General features: G+C 43.2%; 1 protein-coding gene and 1 long non-coding RNA gene across 8 annotated transcripts in view; one reads left to right on the top strand and one right to left on the bottom strand.

The window, feature by feature from the left end:
- Positions 1-1468: 1468 nt before the first annotated feature.
- LOC143360690 (serine/threonine-protein phosphatase 2B catalytic subunit 2) overlaps positions 1469-27833 on the bottom strand; it is a 206113-nt gene continuing 179748 nt past the window's right edge. For 2 of the 7 annotated variants that reach the window (XM_076799785.1, XM_076799786.1), the window contains 4 exons: positions 19225-19309; positions 18597-18694; positions 17831-18020; positions 1469-12274 (listed from right to left, as the gene is read on the bottom strand). In XM_076799785.1, coding sequence (XP_076655900.1) covers positions 11641-12274; positions 17831-18020; positions 18597-18694; positions 19225-19309 — 1007 coding nt within the window. In that variant the 3' untranslated portion in view covers positions 1469-11640. Of the gene's footprint in view, positions 12275-17804; positions 18021-18596; positions 18695-19224; positions 19310-23143; positions 23234-27833 lie in introns of all 7 variants that reach the window. The other 5 variants (XM_076799782.1, XM_076799783.1, XM_076799789.1 and 2 more) reach the window with 5 other exon arrangements.
- On the top strand, positions 21573-22750 carry LOC143360713 (uncharacterized). Its single transcript, XR_013083323.1, has 2 exons — positions 21573-21633; positions 21878-22750. It is a non-coding gene; the product is annotated as an uncharacterized LOC143360713 (long non-coding RNA).

The raw sequence follows: 27833 nt of genomic DNA, 5'->3' as shown, positions 1-27833 counted from the left end.
ATGGAGTCTCGAGAGAGAGAGCCTCCTCGAGGACCGCCGTGGTCTTTAAAATCTGTAATTACTAGACTGCGGATTTCACACTGACATAAATCGAATTTTATGCTGACAAATATCGAATTTCATGCCGACGGAAAGTATAAACTGAAAAGACAATAGATGGACTTTCTAAGATGGTTGAAATAGACTCCGGTTAGGTCAGCGTAAAAGTTCGCGCCCGATTCCTTTCTCGTGTTTCGACGCGGAAATCGATCGCGAACTTTCGCGCCGACACATTTTCCATACTTCTTCTGTTTTTTACAATTGACAATGGACAATGTTTATTTCGCGTAAGGATCCGCCGTCCAGTAATTACAAAGAGAACGCATCATCGCGATCGGATCTTTACATAATCGATCGACGTCTTACACAATATGTTTCGAGGGTGAGAGATCGTGCGAACGACAAGCACAAGGATCCGCAGTCCAGCGATTAGTATCACGGCGAAAGAGAACCGAAATGACGTATAGAATAACAGTCTCGTGCAATGATTAATAACGATTCCATTTTATTCTTAGCTCAACGGGATGATACTTAATCGATCGATATATCACATCCGCGATCCGGTCGCGCCTCCACCGGAAGCAGCTTGAAAAAAGATCGACAATACAATATGGCCGCTTCCGGTCCGATCGAGGCGTACGACTATATATATATATATATATTTATATATGTATATCCGTTCCTTGAATATATCGTATTTTTTTCGGTTTTTTTCTTCTCTCTCTCGTGAGATACAGATCGTCGCCGCGATCTATAGATCGCTGTGACAACACATCGCGCGCGCACGCGCGGGCGGACAGAAATAGAAAGAGTTACAAAGAGAGATAGAGAAAAAGAGTGCGCGTCTGAAAAATGTAGATAAAACAGTAAAATCGCTCGTCGGCGTTCTCTTGCTCGCGTCACGGAGGGACATAGTGTGTCTCGAACGAGTTCAGTTATTTTTTTTTTTTTGTTTAACAATCTAAGAGATCGCTAGCCCACCAAGGGTACGACGATCGATCGATCCTCCGGTGTCTCTTCGCGCGCACACGTTCTCCACGTCGTCCACGTTTCCGTTTTTCACTTTTCCCCCCCCCTCCCCTCCCCTTCCCCTCCTCCCCCTCCATTAATCGCATTATAAAAAGACAACGAACGTTTTAAGAATCTCTCCACCGGCTCACCCCCCCCCCACGTTGATTCACATATAAAATCTAGAATACAAGTTTTCTAGAGCGTCCCTTTTTTTTTCTTCGTTTTGCTATTGAGTAAAATATTGCTATTGAGGAAGGTTTACTTTCTCTCTCTCTCTTTCTCTCCCGGGGCAAGCGTCGTTTTTCACTCTCTCTCTCTCTCTCTTCCTTTCTTTCTCTCTCGAGATTCTCGAAAAAATCCCGGTCGCGTGATTTCATTCTTCAGGTTTTTCTCTTCCCCTTTTTCTTCTCTCTCTCTCTCTCTCGCTCTCTCTCTCTCTCTCTAGGTTCTCTCGCAAGGACGACCAAGGATCGATCGATCCCGGCGCTCGAGAGCCGGTGGACACGCACGTAAGTCTAAGAGAAAGGCTTTGGGTTTCGACCCAATCGTAAGTTTAACGATATACACGCTTCTACAAGTATTATACAGCTCCTCGCCTCCTCGTCGCCGGTCCTAGCGACGCCATTGCCAAGATCTTCGACCTCGAAGATCCCTCGTACGCTTCGAAGGATCCGTTGGATCGTCGTAGCGACGCCGATTGCGGATCTTTGCCCATTTATAGCAGGCACAGATTTTTAGAATACGAGAAAACATGCGCAGGCAACGTTAACGACATGCGCTGACATTAAGGAATTTTCTGATTGATCTATGCAACTTACTGATCCTGGTTTTTGTAAAATAACCCATCAAATTCTAACCATTCGAACTCCACCAAAAGTGTGGATCTTACCAACAGAATTTTCTAAGAGAAACTAAAAACGGTGTTAGTCTTCTTTTTAATCATTGCGGTACGTTGACTCGGTGTCGCCAGATCGAGACTCGTTCCCCCACTCTAATTTCCCTTTCCACCGCGCTATACCCCACGCTTCCCCCACGGCCGGGTCACGTGACACGGTCCCCCTCTTTCGTGTATTTTCCCGGTACTGGCAGAGAGGGAGGGTAACATTTTCTCCTCAATTCGTGCTCCCTCCCCTCATCTGGCGATCAAGACTTGTTCCCCCACTCTAATTTCCCTTTCTACCGTGCTATTCCCCACGGCCGAGTCACGTGACGCGGTCCTGTCATGTATATTTCGATAATGGCAGGGAGAGGGTAACATTTTCCCCTCAATTCCTGCTTCCTCCCCTCATCTGGAGACACTGGTCGCCAGATCTAGAGTTGTTCCCCCACTCTAATTTCCTCGATTGGTGCTCCCTCCCCTCATCTGGCGACACTGCGTAGACCTCGAGGTAAGACGCACACTAGCTTCCAAGAGAAATGGCGACTCAAAATCGAATTAGTCAAATACAAACCTAATCATTTTTTAAATTTTCATTTCACTCATCATTCTCTTGCCATAAATGCACGAAATCCGCAGTCTAATCGGAAGATCGGAGGTAACCGACTGACTCGAAGGATCCACACGCTCGTTCGAAGGATCCACGCCTGTTCGAAGGATCTACGCCCCGCAATGGCGGCGCGAGGATCGTCAGGATCCGTCGTTACGAAAGCAAAACGGCTCGGGACGATCGCGTCCTCCTGCCACTCGAGGACACAATTTTTTCCCCCGAAAGGACACGATCGCCGAAGGATGATCCTGCTCGACGATCCTGAAGAACTTCGCCCACTCTCCAGGAATTGATAAATGTTGACGAAGCCACAGGATCCATCCTGCCCGGGGATCGTAGAAGATCCCGCGGGGGGTGATCCGAGCCGGGTCGATAACTTACCGACGATCGATCGTGACTTTTTCTCGCCTATCTAAAGAGATTTCTACGACACGATACACGTTGGGAGCGAGACACCCGCGCAGATATATGTACAATGTTACGAGGCGGCTGCACGGGGACGCACGAGGGCACGCGTTTTCGAATCTGAATTCTTTTTTTCTCTGTAGGTATTTTCAATAACCTCGACGCCTGAACCACGGCTTCCCGGTTGGCACGGATGCGAGGCGGGAAGCCCTGCTTCGGGGATTTCTCGATCCGTAGGATCTTTACGCGACCTTGCGGATTTTCTGGTCTGTGTCGGTGATCGGGAGAGCCTTCGATGCGTTCTGGTTGAAGCATGGAACTTTGTTTCAAAAACTAGGAATAAATTTTCGAATTGATCGAATAGGTGTCCTTTTGCTTCCAACGTTAGTACACGGTTTGCGGGACTCATAGGGTCCTAACATGTTTAATTTGCGATCACTGGGATTGTAAAATTCTATTTGAATTATTCAACAAATTTACTTCTTTGGGTGTATATTCTAAAAATTTCGGTTCCCTGCTTCCAACGTTAGTACACGGTTTGCGGGACTCGTAGGGTCCTAACATTTTTAATTTGCGATCGCTGCGATTGTGAAATTCGAATTGACTTATTAAATAAACTTATTTCTTTGGAGTGTATATTCTAAACATTTCGGTTCTTTGCTTCCAACATTAGCACTCCGTTGACGGGACTCGTCGGGTTCTAATATTTTTAATTTGCGATCACTGAGACTGTAAGATTCCATTTCAATTATTCAACAAATTTATTTCTTTGGGTGCATACGCTAGCAATTTCCATAGCTCCGTTCCTGTTATTTTTCTGATAATAATGTCAAAAATGGTCACTCTCAGTGCTCCGTAAACCCATTTTAGATAAACTAAAACAAAAATTGCATCACGCGTAAAGATCCTCGCGGTGCGACAGCCTCCACCTTCGATTGAAGATACGAAACACTAAATGAGCCCGAACAAGCCCGAATACGAATAGGATCTCGGTGCAAATGGCGTCCCGAGAATGGAACTCCGTGGCCCTCGTGGCAGCGTGCAGCTAAAACGGTGTACTACCATCATCGCGATGACAGCGAACGGCGGTAACAGGTAATATACGGGCTCGTATATTAGCTTTACCGGAGACTCTCATACGCACACGTTCTCTCACTTCGACGTGCTCGCTCCGCCGCGATTGTGTTCTGCAGGGATGGGTAAAATACTGTTCTCGACAGCCGTGACAGGTCCGCGGCATCCTCAGTTGCACGACTCTGTCGGTAAAATTCGTTCTCCGACGTCGAACGCGGTCTCCCTCGATATCGCAGCGTCGAAACAGGACGCTAAACGCGTCCATTCCCGAAGGACACCCCGTCGAAGAATTCGCTTCCATTCGGGAGAAAAATCGTGAAGCACCGGCAAGATTAAAATATTAAGGTGACCTCGATTGATCGGGCGACTGTGAACCTTGGCGTCATTCTTTAGACAATGATATTTTCTCTTCGAAGGAAACTGATTTGTGTCTGGCGAAACGACGGGCAGATTGTTGCGTTAGGTCAGCGAGAAAATTCGTGCCCGATTACTCGTTGAATTGTTATATATTTAATTATTGGGATTACAACGATGCGTCCGTTACTCAATAAATTTATTCCTTTGGGTATATATTGTGAAAAGAATGGCTAAAAATTTGGATAGGTCCATTCTTATAATTTTAGTATAATATAATGTGAAATGGTCACTTTTAGTGCTCCATATTGTAAGAAGAGTGGCTAAAACTTTGGATAGATCCATTCTTATTATTTTACTATAAAATAATGTGAAATGGTCGATTTTAGTGCTCCATATTGTGAAAAGAATGGCTAAAAATTTGGATATAGGTCTATTCTTATAATTTTAGTACAAAATAATGTGAAATGGTCACTTTTAGTGCTCCATATTGTAAGAAGAGTGGCCAAAAATTTGGATAGACCCATTCTTATTATTTTACTATAAAATAATTTAGTGCTCCATATTGTGAGAAGAATGGCTGAAAATTTGGATAGACCCAGTCTTATTATTTTACTATAAAATAATGTGAAATGGTCACTTTTAGTGCTCCATATTGTAAAAACAGTGGCTAAAAATTTGGATAAACCCATTCTTATTATCTTACTATAAAATAATGTGAAATGGTCGCTTTTACTGCTCCGTGAGCCTAGTGTTGAAGGGCGATCGGACAGGAATTTTTTCTCTGAATTAACATTTAGGATGAATGTTTACAAACAACACCCTGCGGCCGACCAGTCGAAGGTCGAAACGAGAATATGTACTATGACGCGATTTGTTCGATACACATTTTATTCGATAAAATTGTACGGTTCGTTCGACGACGATCGGTGAGGGTTTTTTTCTCTGGTTCGCGTCAACTGTGGATGATCGGCCGTGTTTCGTATAGCGTTTTGTTCGATGATGATGATGCTCGCAACTCGATTTTACCCAGCCCCGGATTCCCTGTTCCGCAGCACCAACAATCGGTGTCAAACGGCGGCGCCGGTGTGTAAACGTCGTCGCTGAACGGCAACGAGAAGAATGATTATTTTTAATTAGTGGTAATCAGAATTACGGACACGAATCGGCGTGACAATCGATAATTAAAAAGGTAAGTAAGAATAAACCGGTGGTATCCACACGTACGACCGTGATATTTAATCGATAAGAATAATAATCGTTAATTAACGCTATATCATCACGCACGTGCGTGTACACGTGTGTATGTGCGTGGCCGAACACACCACCGTACGCAACACACACATTCAATTTTTTCTTTCTTCTTTCTTCTCTCTCTTTCTCGCGTTGTACGGACACGTGTACACGCGCATACACACAATATATTTATATTATTTATAATATGTTATTATTTATAGATGTATATCATGTATTTCATTATTATTTAACACATTCTTTTGTACAAGTAAATCAATTAAGAATAAGTACAACTTGGTAGCAAAGAGAGATAGAATTATTATTTCACTGTATATCCTTTTTTTTGTTTGTTTGTTTGTTTCTTTATCATAGTGAGAAGAGAGAGAGATATATATATATATAATAATTTGTTTTTTTTCCTTCCTCCTGTGTATATATATATATATATATATGTGTGTATGTATATATATATATATATATTTCTTATTTAATTCATTTTTCCTTCATTTTTATAATAATATTCTTTTTCTCAATTATCTTTATTATGTTTCAGACCGTCATTCTTTTACACTGCCGCCGGAACGCGATTCGGCCGCCGGAAGTGGCCCTCGATCGACTACTACCCCTTTCCTTACATCCCCCACCCCTCTGACCTTCGATTCTCCTTTTTGTCGTTCATTTGTTACTATACCACGTCTCGCTGTACGATTAGCCTCGGTCACACGGCGTTTCGTCGTCACGAACCAGCTGACAAAACTGTTTTCTCTATCAATTATCATTTATTTGTACAAACGAAGCGGACACAAAATGTCGGGAACCGCCGGGCATTTTTTTTTAACCAAGATAGATAACTATTTTAGCCTAGACAGACAATTTTACGCGTTCACATAGAATATGAATAAGTAGAAAATGAAGTGATAAAAACGATAAACGAATTTAAATATTTTAAATATTTTTTTAGAAATCAGACTGCGGAATTTTATGGATTTGTGACAAAATTAGAAACGTGAGATATAAAATAGTGGAAAGATTTAAAATATATAAAAATATATACATATATATTTTTAATCTATCAAAATAATTGAAAGACTAATGATCATTCTATTCGATTTCCGTTGCTTTCAGTTGACGGAGAAAACTTTCATTTTGCATACAGAACTGCAGTCGAATTACCAGTCCAGGAGAGTTATTAAAAAAAAAAGTAATAATTTTCTTGTAATCCTGATTATCTAAAGATCCTGATTATCAGTCTGGATTAATCTGGAGTTTCGTCAAACAGGAGCGTGCCATTCGAAACACCGTGCCCGACCGCCTCGGTCCCAAAACCGCTTCCGTCGCCTCCACTTCCGCTCTCGATTGGCCTTTTCAAATTGCAATTGGCTAGAAAAAAAAGAAGAAAAAAAAACCAGCAAAACCGACTAAAAAATCTGCTCGAAATGATTTTCTCGTTTTGCGGTACGATCGCTAGGAATCGTTACAGGGTTACCGGTTCCGGTGAGAGAGAAATCAACGCGCCGGAAACCGCGGGAGATTCAAAAGCAGAAAATGGAGAACAGTCCGACTCGTGCTTGAAAATCACTGGGGGAAAAAGCGAAGCTGAACGCGATCGTGAAGACTCGACTGAGTTCGGGATTGGAGAAGGGCCACGACGGGGCCGGCCATCTTGAGAGCGCAGACCGGAAGTCCTCGAGTTCCCGGCGGAACGAGAATCTCTCAAAAAATTGAAAACCCTGTTCGCCTGACGAAATAAACAAACATATGTGAAAAAAAGGACTGTAGTTTGGCACTGGTATTCGAGAAACGTCGGGACCGAGTTGGTGTCGCTGCTGATCGCCTAAGCTTGAAGCCTGAAACCCTTTGAGGACGTTTATCTAGTTCCTAAAGTACAAGACACGCGGTATAATTAAACGACTAGACTGCGGATTTTATGCATTTATAGTAAAAATTAATAGCTGCAATTTAAAACGTGTAAACCTACCTACTTCAATAGAAATGGTACAGAATTGCTATGAATTCGATGTTGTCGTTTTTAAAAAGCAATATAATATTTCAATACTTGGTAGGTTCAGCCTTGAAAATGTCAATCTATACTTTTCAGCTTGTTCAAATATTTTAAGAATTAAATGTCTAGCTCGAGTCTCTTGTAATCAACCCCTTGCCGTATTTCAACCAGTCGTGACTAAGATTTTAAACAAACTCTAACAAATAGGAACGATCAGTATTTATAATATATAATATAATATCAATATAAATCCTATTCTTTCTTTTGACAGTTTTAGGGATCATTCAAATCGCTATAGATGCAAAGAAAATGGCACGGCAAGGAGGTCAGACAATTTTCGCATAAATATCCGCAGTGTATAAATAATACAAGACCATCTACGCTTCGTTGGCCTAATATTTTGATACGTGGTTACTTCGAGACAAACATTTTTGATATTTCAGAAAATCCTCGAAGGGTCGACATCTCGCGCTAAGGTTTTCCCGAGATGCTCCGACTTTGCTAAAAATGTTTAAACAGAGGGGCTGGTGGGGCTGTGTATCGTTTTTTGTTTTTTGTTTTTTGTTTTTCGTACTTCAAAGAGAAACTTCCGGCGCCAAGCGCGAGCAGGCGATGCGCGACCGTGGCCCAGACTTATGTCGGATAGTAGCAAGAACACACATTAAAATCATAGAAGATCAAACGTTACTAGACGTGTTATGCAAGTGGGCTGTCCGTGGCGCCGATCTCTGGGTCACTCGGGACCCGATTATTTTGGACTCGGACTAAATGATTTTCGTTCGCTGTCCCCGAGACACGCGCCCGCGGAACACGTTCATCAAATTGTTTCTCGTCTTTCTGTATTTTTTTTTCCCCCTCTTTTTTCTTTTCTCTTTTTCGCGCGCGGCATTCGCTCCCGTCGCTCTCTTTTCCCTTATTACACGGCTGTGTGTGCTCTACGGTTTTATAATTTAATAATTATATTTACGCGCTCCCTTCACACACGCGAGGACGCGAATTACAATTCTGTTTGGTCGATCCTTTTTTGTCTTTTTCCTTTTCTTTTCGTTTCTTCGCTCCTCCCGGAAGCGCAAATCGGCTCCCCTCGCGAGATATTCGACACGACGCCTGTGTTGTCATGGTGGTAGCGCGCTTTTTCGCCTTTTCTTTCCCGTTTCCGTCCGTCTGTCTGGTCTCTCGGCCAACCGCGACTCCCTGTGTGTGTGTGCGTGTGTGTATGTGTGTTTTGTGTATGTATAAAGGATCGAAATTCGATAGAAATCGTTTTTCTGCGATCGAGAGGCCCGCCGAAGCCTCCGCGAGATTCCCTGTGTCTGCCCCCATTTTCTTTTTTCCTCTTTCAATTTTGTCGCACAGTTTCGTCTTTTCCGTTTTTCTTTCTCCTCCCTTTTTTTTTGGCGATCTCGATCGCCCCTCTCCGCTCTCGATTTTTGGTTTCTCTTATAGCCTCTTTTATAGCCAGTGTGTGTACGTGTGTTTTTTCGTTCGATGGGGGTAGTTTTCTGCTTTCTTCTTTTTTTTCTTTTGAAACGCGAGAGGCAAGTTTTCGAATCGACGACACAAAGTCGGTTTTCCGGATTCGGTGGAGGGTCGATAATTGACCGGGAATCGATTTAAGATTTTTTTTTTTTCGCTTTTGGAACCTTTTTGTCCCTTGGAAATACGCTGTGGGAAACCCTTTAGTCCTACTCGCGATTACTAGAGTGCGGATTGTTATGCATAGGCGAGTGAACTAGTGAAAAGGTTAACACTGTTTAGTGATAGTTAACGTCGACGATTTTCGACTTATTCAAATTATTAATGAAAGAAGCGATTGATTACTAGGGGGTTCCTGTCTTTTACAATTGACGTACAATATCTTTATTTTGCACAACGATCCGCAGTTGCATTATTTTCAATGTTTTAAACGTATTAGGGAAGGAAATTTTGATCTTACTCCGGCGTTCATTACGTTCGAGGTAGCCGATTTTCATGCTGAATTTTGAGAATTTTTTTCTGGATTTTTCTTCATAGACTGCGGATCTTCATGCGAAATAAAAATTTTCTACCTGAATTGCAGCAAACTGGAGTGAAATTGAAATTTCTTTTCTTTCTTAATATGTTTAATAGGTTGAAAATGATGTAACAGCGTTTTAAAATTTTCCTAATGTTTTTACTGTTTTAAAATACGCCTACCCATTTTTGTCATAAAGGCATAAAATCCGCAGCCTATTCATAAAGGCTCGCAATCTAGTTATAGATTTTGTGCGCTCGTGATAAGACTGAGCAGATGCAATTTAACACTAAACCTACCAAGGATTAACAGTGTTTGGTAAATATTGCCATATAAAAATGGCAATCCTAAATTTATTGAGATTGTCTGCAATTTTGAGTATAATAAATGCTTGCACAAGGAAAATTTCATAGCTTCAATAATTGTAAAATAGAAAACCGGTCATTTTGACCATGGTAGGTTTAGTGTTAAAGCGGTGAACAAATTAAATTAGAAAACGAAAGAACGAAAATTCTCCTTGGTTTCTACTAGTCGAAATCCATCGAGCTCATTTTTAATTTGCACAAAGATCCACAGTCCATTAGAGAATCGAGTAATTCCGTTTAAAAAAATTGATAACAACCGAAAGGGTCCCAAGCACCGTTGCAAAAAGTATGATGTGAATGCACGGGTGGTCTCAAGTATTCGAACGATTTAAAAATCGGTTTCCAAAAAAGCGAGTTCCTGGGACACGCTGCGACCGACGATCGCCGAATAAAAAGTCGTGAAACCAACACGGCAGGGGAGACAAAAGGAAAGAGGAAAAGAACAACGAAGAAGACTTCGAGACATATCGATCAGTCGTGTACGTGTGTCTGTGTGTGTGTGTGTTGGAGAAACGCACGCAGCCTCGGTGTTCGCGAAAAGGACTCGCTCGACGTGTAAAATAATTGCGAGCGGGTTGCACTCGCGGTAATCACCGTAACCGTATCATACCGATAATGCAAATAATAATAACAAATAACAATAATAATAATAGTCGTAATAATAGTAATAATAACAATAATAACGTTAATCGATAATAATATTAATAGCGATAATAATAATAATAATAATAATAGTGATAATCAATTAATAATATATTTATCGTATATGCGGTATATTAAATAAATTCTCCGATATAACTTACGGCTTAACCCTAAACGCTTAGCTCGACTTAAGATTTAAGTAAACCCCACCCTGTCGCGGGGATGCCGTTCGCACCACCCAGGGGCGGACTCCTTAAGAACCTAGTAAATCCTAAAACCGGAAGCTCCGCCGTACCGACAGGCCAGCTGCCTTCTCTTTTTTCTCTTTTCTATGGTTTTTTTCTTTTCTTCTCTCGTTTTCTGTATCATCGTTTCCCTCAACGTCTCCCGTGCGAATTTATCTCCGTTCGAAATTTAACCTCTCCTCGTCGAAAACGAACGTGTCGCGTTATGTGTCTCTCTCTGTGTGTACGTGTATGTAGTATGTACTGTATCCATATATATCTCTCGTGTGGTAAGAATCGCGCGCGTCGAAGATCGAAAAAAGAAAATCCCGTACCGGTAATACATATGTTCTTCCGATAGCATACTCTCGCCGGAGAGAACCGTTTTCTCGCACGGTTCTCGATCGGTTCGCCTCGCGAGGGTGTCCTTGATGGATCATAGAACCCCCGAACCTTCTCAACACACGCTAGTACAATAGTGTTCTCCGAGCGTGAGGATCGAGGAGAATCCTGGTGTGTGAAATCCCTACTATGATTTCTCTCTTTACACTTTCCCGAAGCAATCTCCACTCTCTCTCTCTCTCTCTCTCTCTCTCTCTCACTCTCTCGATCTGTGTGTGTATGGTCCCCCGGAATTCCCATCGATCCGATCTCTAGCGGCACGGGCCGATAATCTCTCTCTCTCTCTCTCTCTCACACACACACACACACACACACATGCACTCACACATACATGCGCAGCACACTCGATTTTACGGTTCTACTCTGAGCTTCTTCGTGCGGTTCGAAGCGAAGAAGGTCGGAGGCCCTATCTCGCGATCACAGAGAGCAGAAGATCGCCGGACAGATCGAGATCGAAGTCGTCCTCGTTCTCGTCCTCGTCGCTCGAGAGCAACAGAACGAACGGGATCAATGATGATCGCGATTCTTCATCCCGCGAGGCGAACAACGAGACGCCGCGTTTTGGATGCGTTTTAGACGATACGACGCGGTCGAAACGCAAGCGGAACGGAACCAGACCAGGTCCGGACCGCCTCCATCGTCGCCCCTGGCGATGATCCCCGAGGAACCTTGACAAACGGGGACAAGAGCCACGGCTCCTGACGTTCCAGCGCCGACGGGCAAAGTTGTTCGAGCGGATCCCTCGTCGCGCAGCCTCATCCTCATCATCATCCTCATCATCCTCATCGTCATCATCATTATCCTTCGAATCGTCGTATGCAGCATCATCTTTCTTCTTCTTCTTCTTCTTCTTCTCTTTCCTCTTCTTCTCTCGGGCCTCGTGCTTGCGAGGAGGATCCTTCTCGGATCCGCGGCGACACCCTCTTGCCTCGACGAACAGTGCACTAGCGATAACAACCGGGGGGGAGAGACGAGCAATGGTTTGGATCTTTCGATGGTGGCGACGACAGCGCTGGGACCTTACGACCCATCCTTGCCACCTGAAACAAGACTCCGGTCGGGACACGATCGATTTCTCTTTTCTCTTTTTCCCATCAAACAGGGACAAAACACTCTGTCGACCGAGTCCCATGCGTGCCCGGCACTTTTCCATGCTCTGTGGATTCGATTTCGTCCAACTGTGAGAGACCCGCGTCTCTGGAGAACGCCAAGAGGGATGGGCATTGTTTGGAGTGCGACTGTGCTCAGAGAGCAGCGACATTCTCGAAGAAAATTGGTGGGTAGGTTGGGTGCGTATAGTACTGCAACAGCCTCGAAGCGATTTTTAAAATTTGTCCTCGTTTTGGAGAAATTTGAGGCTGAAGATTGGGGGTTGGGAGTGCAGAATCGCTGTCATTAGGACCCCATGTGAAAATTGGAGGGTTGGTAGAACGGACATAGTACTGCAATACTATCGAAGCGTTTTTTAAAATATGCCCTCGTCTTTGAGAAATTTGGGATTGAAAATTGTGGGGGTTTGGGGGTGCAAAAATCACTGTCGTTACGACTCCATGTGACAATTGGTAGCTAAGCAAAACGAATCTAGTATTATAATTACCTCGATAATAATTCCCTCGTAAGCCCTGGTTTTTGAGAATCTTGGGATTGAAATCTGTAGGGGTTGGGGGTGCAGAAATCGCTGTCATTAGGACCCCATGTGAAAATTGGAGGGTTGGTAGAACGGACATAGTACTGCAATGCTATCGAAGCGTTTTTTAAAATATGCCCACGTCTTTGAGAAATTTGGGATTGAAAATTGTGGGGGTTGGGGGTGCAAAAATCACTGTCGTTACGACTCCACGTGACAATTGGTAGCTAAGCAAAACGAATCTAGTATTATAATTACCTCGATAATAATTCCCTCGTAAGCCCTGGTTTTTGAGAATCTTGGGATTGAAATCTGTAGGGGTTGGGGGTGCAGGAATCGCTGTCCTTATGACCCCATGTGAAAATTGATAACTGAGCAGCGCGAATCTAAGTAGTACTGTAACATCCTGAAGGCGATCTTTAATATATGCTCTGTTTTTCTTGGAAATTTAGGATTGAAATGTGTAGGGGGTTGGGGTGCAGGAATCGCTGCCATTATGACCCCATCTGAAAATTGGTAACTAAGCAGATTGAATCTAGTATTGTAACCCCCTCGAGGCGATCTGTAATGTGTGCCCCGGTTTTTGAGAAATTTCGGATTGAAATTTGTAGGGGTTGGGGGTGCTGAAATCACTGTTATAACCCCATCTGAAAATTGGTATCTAAGCCCCCTCTTAGTTCCTCCTCCAAGTACTGTAACCCCCTCAGGGCGATCTTCAACTTACGCCATGATTTTTGAAAAATTTGTGGCTGAAATTTCTACTTAGGGTTTGGGGGGTGCGAATGTCGCTTTCATTATGCACCCACGTGAAAATTGGTACGCAGACGGAACAAACCTAGTGCTGCAACCGCATTGAAATCATTTTGCAAAACGCGGTTCCGTCTTCGGAAAACTGTGAGCTCAAGATTCTCGCTCTTTTCGCGATCTTATTAATTGTAAGTCGAAGGTTCTAAAACTGCAGCGTCCATTATGAGACGATTCCCAATCCCCTGGCGTTCTCCTTAATCCCCAGCAGACAATATATCTCGAGGACACTGATTTGTGAGACACACGAGGGGGTAAAATTGTGGTACTTTGGTAACCGTCTTTTAATCCTTTCGCTGCCACGATATCACGGCCCCATATATCAATCGGTTATTAACTTGGCTTTCAGAGGATGAGAGAAGAGACCTTTCCGAGAAACTGGGGTTCGAACGGACCCAGGCGTCGTCGTTTCGACAGTTAATGGCTGTCTCCACCCGTTCCCAAGCGTATCCAGTGACCCGAGGCCTGACAATAAACGGCCGCAACTACTTTGCCTCTAATTCTATCGAGTCGCGGACAGTTACCGTGATGACAATATCGAAACTTCGATGAACGTTTCCAAGTTCCGCAGACGTGGCATAGTTTACGAGGCCGGCGCACGCTAGACCATGCGAATTAACACGGTGCGATTGGTTCGGTGTGTCTTGGGCACAACATCGACAAATTTCTGAAAATACAACGAATTCTCAAAGCAGCGAAAGGATCAACAGACTGGTCCATTCACACACACGATCACCTTTAAACGATGAACAATTATATGAACAATTAAGTGGCTAGAACCCAGGCTCGAGCTTCTGGCGTACATCACTGTTTCGAGTACCAACAACGCTGGAAATACTGAGAGCAATTGTAAATTGCTATTGTAAAAAATTACCGACAAAAGTGTCTCTTCGATTTTTGAGATTGATTTTTAGACTGCGGATTTCATGCATTTGTAATAAAAACGAAAATGAGTCGACGAAATAGAAAACAGTTAAAGAATTTGAAGAATTCGAAGACACTGTTACATATTATTTTCAACTTACTCAAAATTATATATTCACTTTCTCACCAATTATATGCACTTCATGCAGTGCATTCTAGAGGCTAGCATGTCGAGGCTTTACAACTTGTAAAATAGAATAATTTTCAATCATTTTATTTCGCATAAAGATCCGCAGTCCGGTGATTCGAATCGATAGTTCCAGCGTTTAGTTTTCCCCCCGCACGTCAGTATCGTGATCGATCAACTATCATTCCCGAGGCGTTTGAAGCATGAACGGGGTTCTAGCGTTAACAAGGTACGCATCCACGGTCGACAAAGTGTTACACCGAGGCGTGCAGGACGACACGCGAAGCCGTGAGTCCGCGTGTTTCGTGTTAAATTGATGAGAGGGTTAGCCTGCGTGATAGACAAGTCAGCCCGTGAGTGCGGCTCGTGCATGTTAGTCGGTGATATACACTGTCTCAATGGTGAGTTTTTCGATACACGATCACTCGTGGAAACTGTTCCCGTCACCGAATCATTATCAATCTCATCGACTCGATTCAAAGAGAAAAACGACAACAGACGTGTTGTTCGAATTCATTTATAGAGAAAATGCACGCGGTCAATTTCCCGGAGCATGTATACGCCCCTGGCAGAACATATTCGATCCGATAAGTAATTGTTAATTATTGATAACTGTTAACCCCTTGCCCTACAATATCGGGTCATACTCGGGATGAAAATTCCGAACGGAGTCTAAGAAATTTGTATGTTATTAAAATTCTATTATGGCGTTGTTAATGTATAGCTTTGAAGAACATATAGGCATACAATAGATATAAATTTTCTCCTTTTTTTAAGAAATTACGAATTACAAAAAGGTTCTAATCACTGAAACCGAAAAAAATTGTAGGGCAAGGGGTTGATGATTCATAATTGTTAATCCCTTGAGTATGGGTGAGTAATAATCCCTTTAGAAAATATTAACCGTTAAGTAGATCGTGTAAATGCACTTTGAAAATCCAATGATGCAGTTAAATTGCATTTACTGTATTTACATATATTTAATATTCATCTCTAGAGAAATGGTAAATAGAAACGTAGAAAAATCTTATTTCAACCTTGTTGCATATTAAATTTGAGAGGGGCCACATTGGCTTCAATAGTTTACTGAAGTGGTGAACTCGTTTTAGCTATTCGTTTGGAGCTTTTTAAGAAGTCACTAACTAAGCAAAATTAATAGAGGCTGCTGAACCCAATGGTTACCATGTTGTAAGCGGGTTGAGTGAACCTACAAAAAATTGGGGAAGTTGCTCAACTCAATAGCTACCATATTATAAGAGTGTTGAGTAGTGTACCTACTAAGAATTGCAGGAGGCTGCTGAACTCAATAGCTATTATATTATAAGAGGGTTGAGTAGTGTACCTCCTAAAAATGGAGGGAAGCTGCTGAACTCCATAGCTACCATTTTATAACAGGGTTGAGTAGTGTACCTACTGAGAATTGCAGGCGGCTGCTGAACTCAATAGCTACCATAATACAAGAGGTTTGAGTAAACCTACTAAAAACTGATAGAGACTGCTGAACTTAATAGCTGCTATGTTATGAGAGGGTTGAGTGTGCCTATTAAAAATTGGGGGAAGCTGCTGAACTCCATAGCTATCATATTATAAGAGGGTTGAGTAGTGTACCTACTAAGAATTGGAGGGGATTACTCAACTTAATAACTGCTCTATTATGAGAGGGCTAAGTGTGCCTACTAAAAATTGAGGGAAGCTACTGAACTCAATAGCTACCATATTATAAGAGGGTTGAGTAGTGTACCTACTAAGAATTGCAGTGGGCTGCTGAAATCAATAGCTAGCATATTATAAGAGAGTTGAGTAGTGTACTTTCTGAAAATTGGAGGGGACTGTTGAACTTTATAGTTGCTGTATTATGAGAGGGTTGAGTGTACCTACTAAAAATTGAGGGAAGCTGCTAAACTCAACAGCTACCATATTATAAGAGGTTTGAGTAAACCTACTAAAAACTGATAGAGACTGCTGAACTTAATAGCTGCTATGTTATGAGAGGGTTGAGTGTGCCTATTAAAAATTGGGGGAAGCTGCTGAACTCCATAGCTATCATATTATAAGAGGGTTGAGTAGTGTACCTACTAAGAATTGGAGGGGATTACTCAACTTAATAACTGCTCTATTATGAGAGGGCTAAGTGTGCCTACTAAAAATTGAGGGAAGCTACTGAACTCAATAGCTACCATATTATAAGAGGGTTGAGTAGTGTACCTACTAAGAATTGCAGGAGGCTGCTGAAATCAATAGCTAGCATATTATAAGAGAGTTGAGTAGTGTACTTTCTGAAAATTGGAGGGGACTGTTGAACTTAATAGTTGCTGTATTATGAGAGGGTTGAGTGTACCTACTAAAAATTGAGGGAAGCTGCTAAACTCAACAGCTACCATATTATAAGAGGTTTGAGTAAACCTACTAAAAACTGATAGAGACTGCTGAACTCACTAGCTGCTGTGTTATGAGAGGGTTGAGTAGTGTACCTACTAAGAATTGCAGGAGACTGCTGAAATCAATAGCTACCATATTATAAGAGAGTTGAGTAGTGTACCTACTAAGAATTGGAGGGGATTACTGAACTTAATAACTGTTCTATTATGAGAGGGCTAAGTGTGCCTACTAAAAATTGGGAGAAGCTGCTGAACTCAATAGCTACCATATTATAAGAGGGTTGAGTAGTGTAACTACTAAGAATTGCAGGAGGCTGCTGAAATCAATAGCCAGCATATTATAAGAGAGTTGAGTAGTGTACCTACTAAGAATTGCAGGAGGCTGCTGAAATCAATAGCTACCATATTATAACAGGGTTGAGTGTACCTACTAAAAATTGGAGGAAGCTGTTGAACTCAATAGCTACCATATTACAATGTGAGTGTACCTACTAAAATTGATGGAGGCTGCTGATTCGACAGTTACCTCGCGTCATTCGAATCGAGTATTTTATTCGCGATTTCGGTAGAATATTCTGTGCCAGGGGCGACGTTAGAGGGATGAATAGAAAGATAGAGAGCTAAAGAGAGTTAGAGGCAGAGAGAAAGATCGAGGGGGTTAGAGTGACATCTCCCTCGGTCAGGATCGTCCACGTGGGCGTGATGTGTACCTTGATTGGACGAGTGTGAGGCTCACGATTGCGGTTGCGGTGTGTTGTGGTCCCGCTTGTCTCCCGCAGGAGCCGGCGGCTTTATCACGGGCTTTTCCTCGTTTACCGGCGTGGGTGGAGCGTCCTTTCTTGGCGGCATCCTCTCGTTTATGGCGTCGAGACCCTTCGCCTCGGCGAACGAGGTGATTTTGTGGTTCGGCGAGAACCCTTGGAGAGCTGGAAACAACGGCACCGATCACCACCGTTCACACCCTGGACAACGTTCGATCGAAACACCACCGAAATCTTTCCGATATCGCGCTCGAAATCGCTTCGATCGATCGATCGAGAACCCACGCACATTTGTTGTTTTTTTTTTTCACGGGAAATACACGATCGCGTTCGCGAAGAATTTGTTACTGTCGATTCGTTAACACTGGTAAGGATTGAGAACTATAGCAACACGGAACTATGACACTTGGCACGCGAAGTTCACTCTACGGTGGTCGGAGACTTTCTGAATCGCTTTCGGAAAATATGGAGTGGGGATATAATATTCTCGGGGGTATTGTAATTAGGACGAGAGATTTATGGCACCCCCGTAAACTCGACGCGCAGATGTACCAAGGGTCACCTTTTACAGCGTTGCCTTTGTTTCACACGGATTTGATTAATTTTTATACGATTCTCCAAATTTCAGTATTTTCCACATGGGAAAATTATTGTTTCGAATCGGTCCGAATTCGGTGGTATTTTCGCAGGTCATTGTTGTCGTAGTTGTAATTATTCTAGACATTGTCGGGTGTTGTTTACCGTTTTTTAGGGACGTCTTGCCACCAGATAATGCGCCAAGAGGCAAAGCTCCAGTCGGTGTCAACCCCTTCAGCTGTAACACGCTCTCGCTCTCCTCCCTAAAACAAAAGACAGCGATATGAGCTTAATTAGGCGTTAACATGGGGTTAATTAACCCCGTTACTTCCTGTTCCACTAAAAGTCATATTTTCTCACAAAATCGTAAAGCTGGGTCTTCTTAATGTTCGATACAGTTTTTCACTGTGTAATAATTATTTAAAAAATCGGAAAAAAATCCATACAATCCAAACATCCTAAATTGAGATTGCCACGATTTCGCCCAATAATTTCACCGATGATTGATTCGACAAAGAATTAACCCTTAACGGACCAATGCCACCATATAAGCGGCATGGCACTTTTACTGTTACTTGGTGCAATCCCTCAAAAATCAAATTAATTAATAATACAAATATTCTCCTTTCTATACTTGATATAAAAATGTAGAGTCCACAGTTTCTCTTCGTATGAAAAATAGCTGGATGGGAAGTAAGCTTGAAATACTTCCGGACCGTCCAAGGGTTAACAATGGTTAGCTCACAATGGCGGAAAGCGTGAGCTTCTCTCAGGGACAACGAAATTTCCTTACCTCAACACGGAGAAGACACGCGCCATCTTGCCAATGGCCCTGATCTTGTTTCTGATTACCTCCTTGCGTAGATTGGCTGCTGCACCTAGAAAATCGAGAGCCGCCGGTTAGATCGATCGGTTCCAGCATCGATCGCGCGTATCGTTCTAGTGATCGACGAAATCGCGAAGGCGTTCTTCCCCGGTTATCTACGATCTACAAGGATCAAGCTCCTCGAGCGACTTCGGCCCCGAATATACGCAAACACATATTCTCGCGAGGAACGATAGTTCTCGCAGATATTCCCAGGGGTATTCGACCAGGCGTACAACTACATACAAGATGCGTGGGGTTGTGTGTGCGGCGTTGGCCTTCGCGAGATCGAGATCACCGATTCGCACCGGCGATCTACGCGATAGATCGCCGGACGAATCGATCTTCGCCGAGACGAACTACGTTTAATTCATACCACAGCTTTTTTATAACCGGTGAATGTATTCTTTTTTTTTTTTTTTTGTTAAGAAAATAATTTGTCAAGAGAAGAAGTAATTACCAAGAGACAAAACAAAAAAAAAACGGAGAAGAACGGAAAATAATATTTTTTGACAGAGAGATAGAAAGAGAAAGAGAGATAGAAAGATATATATATATATAAAAAAAAAGAGAACACGTCACTCGTCAATCTCGAGTCCCACGGCAAACAACAACGGCAAACTATAAACAGCCAGTAGTATAGTTTCGGATGCACGCGACGAGCGTGTGCTTATTAGACTCGGCGCACTTGATTTTTCGAATTATATATCCGCCATTTTGGCACTCATCAGACACTCGAAAGTTCTCGAAACGTATTGAAATGGTAACGCGCTATCCACCGGTGACAGGTAAATATCTTTTCTCTTTGAAAATCTGCAAGTTGAAACGAAACTGTTTCACGCGAGAGCAGCCGGCTCCCAGTAGCATAATCGGTTTACCCCTCGGGATTATAGTTCGACGCGTCGATCGTTTGGACACACTTTGGGCGACACAATTTCCGTGAGTAAAATTCGATCAGGATCAAAGGAGCTAAAGGGTTAAACGAGCTAAGGGTTAGACGTGTTAGAGATTTAGCTTCGTATTTGTTAAACAAGTTACTATATCGTGTCATGGGGATTCTATGGGGAATTTAACGATCGACGCGCCGAACGTTCCCGAGGCTTTCGCGAAGAGCGTCTACCATTAAAAATCGCATCCTGCACGGTGGACAAAGCGTTAGAATTTTTTTTGGTCGCATACTTTCGCGCCACCGTGTACACGTACAACGACTATGTACACAGATATACATATATACAGAGATAGACAGAGAGAGAGGAAGAGTGAAAGACAGAGAGAGAGATAGAGAGACAGAGAGAGAGTAAGAGATCTAGATACAGAGAGTGTGTGAGTGTGTGCACGAGGATAATAGGCACAAGCTCATTGCATACGGATGCACGCGCGTGTGTAAGCCGCGTGTGTGCGTGATCGTGCGCGTACATATCTCGCGCATATACACATGTACGCGCGCCTGGTGCGCACGTACGCACATCGAACACGCGCACACAGCTCGGAGAAGACTGTTCTAGCGTGTGCGCGTGCATTTCCTCGTTCTATTATATCGCATATGCAAAAAACACACGGGATGCAAGAGAGAAAAAAATAGGTCGCATGCACATGCAGGCTGAGCGCGAGAAACGTACGCACCGTCGGTCACTGCGGCGCTTTAAACCGTTGCGCGCTCGCCGTTGGTTAATTTTTCACCGCTACTTGCCTACTTTCTCGTTCGCATTTTTAGCTATTTCTTTATTTTTTTTTTATTGCCCGGTTTCTCTTTGCGTGCTCGGGTACTGAGAGATTCCTCGGGAGGCCGTTCGAAAAGCCTTTTGTTCCCCGCAAGCTCACCGTGTTCCGCTCGTTTAACCCGTATCCGAGAGAATCACCGATTTTCGACCGATTCGGAGCGGACACGGGCAACGCCGGAGCACTGGGGCCACGCCCACTCCGCTGGCTCCGCCCCCTTCGCTGGCTCCGCCCCCTCCGGGCAGCGAAACAAACGGTTCTCGAGGCGAACAGCGATTGCCCGTGTCTGGCTCGAAGAAATGTCCGATGGTGACGCGCGCAGTGGTTCTCTATTTGTTTCTAGAATGTTCTGAAAGTCCCTAGGACGTCCTCTAAGCGTCAAGGATGTTCTCTAAGTCTCTAGGATATCCAGAAAGTCCCCAGAAATATTCTGAAAATCTCTAAAATGTTCTCTATGTCTGTAGGATCTACTAAAAGTCCCTAGAATATCCTCAAGGTCCCCAGAAATGCCCTCAAAGTCTCTAAAATGTTCTCTAAGTCTGTAGGATGTACTAAAAGTCCCTAGAATGTCCTCAATGTCTCTAGGAATGCCCTCACAATCTCTAAAATGTTCTCTACGTCTTTAGGATATACTAAAAGTCCCTAGAATGTCCTCAAAGTCTCTAGAATGTCCTCAAAGTCTCTAGAATCTCCTCAAAGTCCCTAGAATAACCTTAAAGTCCCTAGAATGTTCGGAAAGCCTCTAGTATGTTCTCAAAGCCTCTAGAAATACACTTAAAATCTGTAAAATGTTCTCTAGTCTCTAAGACGATCCACTAAAAGTCCCTAGAATGCCCTCAAAGTCTCTAGAATGTCCTCAAAGTCTCTAGAATGTCCCCAAAGTCCCTAGAATAACCTTACAGCTCCTAGAATGCTCCTGTAAATCTCTAGGATGATCTCTAAATCCCTAGGATGTCCCTAGAAAGTCCTGAAAGTCCCTAGGAAGTCGTCTAAGTCTCTACGGCACACCTTCCAAGTCCCTAGGAGGTCGTTCGAGTCCCTATGACTTAACCCAAGCAGAAAATTATCAACGATTTCGACTCGAAAATTTGATCTCATCACGTCGCGCTCTTCCATTTTCGATGCAGCAACCTAGGAACGTTTTATCCCGTGCAACGCAAATTTATAGTCCTCGTAAAAAACAAATTCAGCGGAAAACCAAAGTAGAAACGAACGAACTTTGATAAACCGGCGCAGACTCCGCGCCATTTTCCCACGCGATAAATTAGCCGTGAAATAACTACGACTCGGGAAAAATAAAATTCGCGCGCCGCACACATATACACACACAGTCACGCGAGCGCGCGCGCGAGCCGCGGAGGATAAACGGAAGAAATAACCTGTCGGAAACGGGTCGCAATATCGCGACCTAAAAACCAGCACTCTCGACCGCCGTTTCTTTCTCATTTAACGTTCTAATTACGCCCGTATACAGTAATTATAATCGCGAGGCGCCCGGGTCGCCATTAAACCTAATCCGCGATGTTAATCGCGGTACTTACACGTGAGAACGTCCGCGGGGAGTCTGTAATTAACCTATGAATCCTCGGAATGAACAAGAAAAGAAACGCGAGAACCACTGCCGCGGGAATAAATGTTTATTTAAAAACCTCCGGGGCGCACCGGCTACGGGTTAAAACTCGAGTTCAGCGATTCGTGGGTGGTTCCGATCGTTATGGGGGATGAAAAATAAAAACCCTTCGACCGTCGTACAGCCTTCTAGAGTTACTCGCCACAGCAGACCCTTTTCTTTCGTTTCCGACCGGAAGATCCACGGGAAAAATCGGAAAATTCGAATTCAACGTTTAACGCATTTTTTCCACGAGCGATGCAGTAGCTATTATAGTTGTCATAAATTAAGAAATTGTAGAATACAGTGAAGTACGAGTTCGAGAAAGAAATTTTGATTTCCAGTTCTTTTTTTCTCGTGGCGTCTTCGATCGCGGGGACTGCAGGCGTTTCACAGCGTTTCTTTGCAAATTTTCCACGTTCAAGGGAGTTTTCGCCCGTTGGGGTGTCACGACACGCATTAGTCACGAGTACTACGAACGTCCAGCTGGGTTTTCTACGGGCACACGAGCCGACATACGTGAAAGTATCGTCCCGGTGTCCTCGTGTTTCCGCTTGCCTAACCGTTCGCGAGCTAAGTCTCCGGTTGTTGGGGGTGGTGGCGAGGTCGCTACAGCAAATTGGGCAATTCGTCACTCGGGTTACGACTTCTCAGGGACGTGTAACAACCACCGGCTTGCCATGTAACTTTCCTCGAACCGCAGCTCTTACAGGTACAACGAAATTACATCCGGTTTCGCGAAAAATCGAAACGAACGGAACCGCTCGATTTTCGAAGGCTATTCAATTTTTCTGCGAGCCCTACAATTTTTCTGCGGGCCCTACAAGCTTTCTGGAGGTCCCACAATTTTTCTGGGAGCCCTACAAGTATTCTGCAAGCCCTACAAATTTTCTGCAAGCCCTACAATTTTTCTACAAGCCCTATAATTTTTCTGGAAGCCCTATAATTTTTCTGGAAGCCCTATAATTTTTGGTTGAAGAGTACAATTTTTCTACAAGCCCTACAATTTTTCTGGACGCCTAATAATTTTTCTGGAAGTTCTATAGTTATTCTGGAAGCTTTACAAATGTTTCTAGAAGACCTACAATTTTTTGGAAGCCCTATAACGTTTCTGACAGCCCTATAATGTTTCTGAAAGCCCTACAATTTTTCTGGAAGCCTTATAATTTTTAGTTGAAATCTCTATAATTATTCTAGAAGTTTTATAATGTTTCTGGAAGCCCTACAATTTTTCTGGAAGCTCTATAATTTTTGGTTGAAGACTACAATTTTTCTACAAGCCCTATCATTTTTCTGGACGCCCAATAATTTTCCTGGAAGCCCTACAATTATTCTGGAAGATTTATAAATGTCTCTGGGAGCCTCATCATTTTTCTGGAAGCCCTATAATGTTTCGGGGAGCCCTACAATTTTTCTGCAAGCCCTACAATTTTTCTACGAGCCCTATAATGTTTCTGGAAGCCCTACAATTTTTCTGGAAGCTCTATAATTTTTGGTTGAAGAGTCTACAATTATTCTAGAAGTTTCATAATGTTTCTGGAAGCCCTACAATGTTTCTGGGAGCCTTACAATCTTTCTGGAAGCCCTACAATTTTTGTGGAAGACCTATAATGTTTCTGAAAGCCCTAAAATTTGTCTGGAAGCTCTATAATTTTTGGTTGAAGACTCAACAATTATTCTAGAAGTTTTATAATGTTTCTGTAAGGCTTACAATTTTTTCACGAGCCCTATAATCTTTCTGGAATCCCTACAATCATTCTGATCGATTAAACAGTACACGAAATACCAATTTTGCAAGAGCTGCCGTTCCTGCAGAGTCAGGGATCGGTGATTGCAACAACATCCCGTTGTCAACGATCAAGAAAAGTTGAAACGCGATTATTCGGAGCAGGAGAATGATTATCGTTGGACAATCATTGAAAGATCACGGAATCGATGCACGAGGACTGCGTGGGTGTGTAAAATCGGCAAAAATTTCCATCAGATTTTCACCGTACGCGTTCGTTCGTCGATCGATATATCTTTTAGATCGTTCGGATCCTGCGGTTCTCGCGGGAAGGACGAGATGCGGCACATACAACGACGTACGTCACTACTAGTTTGTACAACAGATCAAGCCTTTTTGCTCTCTAGACATTTACGTGTCAGCGCATGGTAACGCACCAGTCGCCTGCCGCAATGACACGGTATAATGATCGAGAATCAAGCCGCTAACCTTCCATCAGGATCATCGTGTGTTCCCTGTGTCGCGATAAATCATTCATCAGCCTCGAACAAATTTCGGAAATCCTTCGAGCGATTTCACGAAACTTGCCGGAAGCTTGATGGACGTATAAAAATTTTGGAAATTGTTCATTAGACTTTTAATAGCGAATTTTTGCGCCGGTGTATTTTCAGCGTTGTTGTCTTTGGATTTTTGAACACTGAATTTTATGATACTGTATCATTTCGAAATAGTCGATGGAAGATCAGACACAAGACTGTGAAATTCCAGTTTGATCTATGGATCTCTTTCCAAGGGGAATCGTCGATTTCTCCTTTGCTCTCGGAGTCATTGCGACAGCCATCTACCGAGCTAACATTTATCATAAGGTGTTCGAGCTCGAGAAACGGAGATCCATCGCGCAACAGGAGAGCATAACTAACACACTATAAAATCCGCCAGTAGAGGAGAGAAAGAGAGAGAGAGAGAGAGAGAGAGAGAGAGAGAGAGAGAGAAAGAGGGAAAAAGTTCCTCTGAAGGAACCTGGAAGGACACCTCGACGATCGAAACTCGAACAGACCAGAGATCGAAAGAATTGCGGAACTTTTTCATAGCTTCTGTGTTAAATAATAACCGTGGGACTTTTTTTTTTTAAACGCACTTGCATTATTAGTTACCGATGAGGACCGATATAGAACTGTCCTCGGAAGTAAAAGTACGAGTAGAACTTTTAAAATATGAAAATAAAAAGTTCAGTACCGGAACAGATATTTTTTTCAACGATATTACGAAAGTTTGCAATCGTTTGCTGCAGCTATTAATTGATTAAGAATGCTCTTCGAGTCCAGTTTAGCTACACATGAAAATAAATTTGGCTAAAAATTCTAATAAATTCTGATATTTCAGGGAACAAATTTGCTCGCAGCTGAATCACATTTGACGCTCAATATCAGAGTGAAATTCTGGTACTCGAACATTTTACAGTGATTTCTCTATATATGTCGCCAAGGCGTGCATGATAAACGTCGTGGAATTATCCCCACTACCGCGGGAGGCGTGTAAACATAACACGGCTAGGGCATGTCTCCTGGACGATACACGACGCTGACCAGACCCGTGTTGCTGACATATATCGAGAAGTCACTGTACTTTCAAAATGCGACATATACGTCGAAAATCCACAGCTCAAAGTCTGTTTCTGTCACTCCACCATTTATCAACAAATTCATTGTAAGAACAACTGGTACTCGTAGAACTTTTGTCATTTCTAAAACAGTTAAAACATTTTAACACTAAACCTACCACCATCGGTCAAAATGGCGGGTTCCAGATTTTTCATTTTACAATTATTGAAGTAACTAAAATTATTTCATAAGAAATTACTGTGTGGATATCTTTAGTAGAGTATTACAATAGGAGTCGCACAAAGTCTAAATAAAAATCAATCTTGTCATTTTTATAAGGAAAATTTTTACAAGGAAAAATTTTTGTAAATACCAGGTACTTTTAATGCACGGTAGGTTTAACGCCAAAAAAGTTCCCGAGAGTGACGTGATTACTTAAAAAAAAAAATTCCATAGACGCAGACACGTCCCCGTCGAGTGAAATGTCGAAATGGAAAAAATTTGTTCGTTTCGATCCCTGGTTAAAAAAACACTTCTACTTCAGAGTGCTCTATCATTCAGCGTTTCTAACAGGCGCAGCAGAGCTCGAGCCAACGAGTCCAAAGATCGAGGAATAAAGCGAGATCACGGACGATGGATCGCTACGATCGAAATCGCGTCGCCCGTTGGCTCGGAGCCGTCGATCCTCGAGAAAGATCGTTCTTCGGTGATGGATCTCCGTGACTTTGCGACGACCATAGGCGCCGCCACTGCGAACAGAGACTCCCTCTGGCGACGTTGCACGTTCGTCGCGACGCCTATGTCCTAGCATCGATGCCAGGTCGCGCGGTTTCGTTTGGCAACGTTGCACAGTGGCGCCGATCGTAGAATTTTCCGCTTCGGCCGGAAATTTAACACCGTTTTATGGATCACTCTAATTACTAAAACAAGGAGGAAATTGGACGCCAAAATTTAGGTGATACGCTTCGCTAAAATTACACAAAAAAATATAGAAAAATTACAGAATTGTTCTAATAAATCTAATCAGCTGGATCGAGATAAATTCGATTTGGTCACTATTTAGAATAAATGTCTTGTATAAATGGCTTCTGGTGTCCAGTATTTAGTCCGGTGTTCAGTAATTAATACTTCCGGTCTCTTCCAGTTTCCTCTCGATATTCGTTTGGTAATTACACATCGAAAAACGTCACTAAATTCATCGATGGAGGCCACTGTGCGATAGGAGGCCCTGCCCAACGGCTGTCGATTCAAACAAATCCGATGGAACACCGAATTTACACTAAACGATCGCGAGCCGCGAAAACAAATTCCGCAACGACACCCTCCGGTCCTAACGCAATTTCCTTCGGAAAATTATGTTCTCGTTCGGGCCGTTGGGCGCAGGCTGGCTCCTATTTCGTTCTGCGTGTGTCGACCCATGGAGGATGGCCCCGGGGGCTCGGAGGCGTAATCGCTCTCAGAGTGATCGAACATGCGGACATGTTCCGCCGATGGAACACCACGGTTCTCTCTCACCGCGAGTCAACAATTCGAAAATCAAAGTTTTTCTCGATCAGTCACCGGACCGAAATCCTCAACGTTCTCGATCGCGACGGGATCGATCGATCGGGATTAGGCCTCTCGAGCGTCCTCGGGATCCTCCACGGTCGAGATTCCGCGCGGACTTTGTTTCGTATATTTTGTATATTTTTGTTTGTTTTATTTTGTTTTTGTTTTTGTTTTTTTTTTTTTTTGTCAACAATAGAAGAACTCACCGTACGCGATGGTAGGCGGGGTCGTTTTCGGACCAGACCGTCGGCGGACCATCGGGTTACCATGGCGGCCATGGTGCCCATGGTCGGTTTACCGATGGTGAGCGTGGACGTGAGTAAAAGGACAGAAG

The sequence above is a fragment of the Halictus rubicundus genome, chromosome 13 (assembly GCF_050948215.1).
Source record: "Halictus rubicundus isolate RS-2024b chromosome 13, iyHalRubi1_principal, whole genome shotgun sequence".
In the NCBI taxonomy this organism is placed as follows: Eukaryota; Metazoa; Arthropoda; class Insecta; order Hymenoptera; family Halictidae; genus Halictus; species Halictus rubicundus.
The sequence above is the reverse complement of the archived record's forward strand: the minus strand, read 5'-3'. Positions and strand labels throughout refer to the sequence as shown.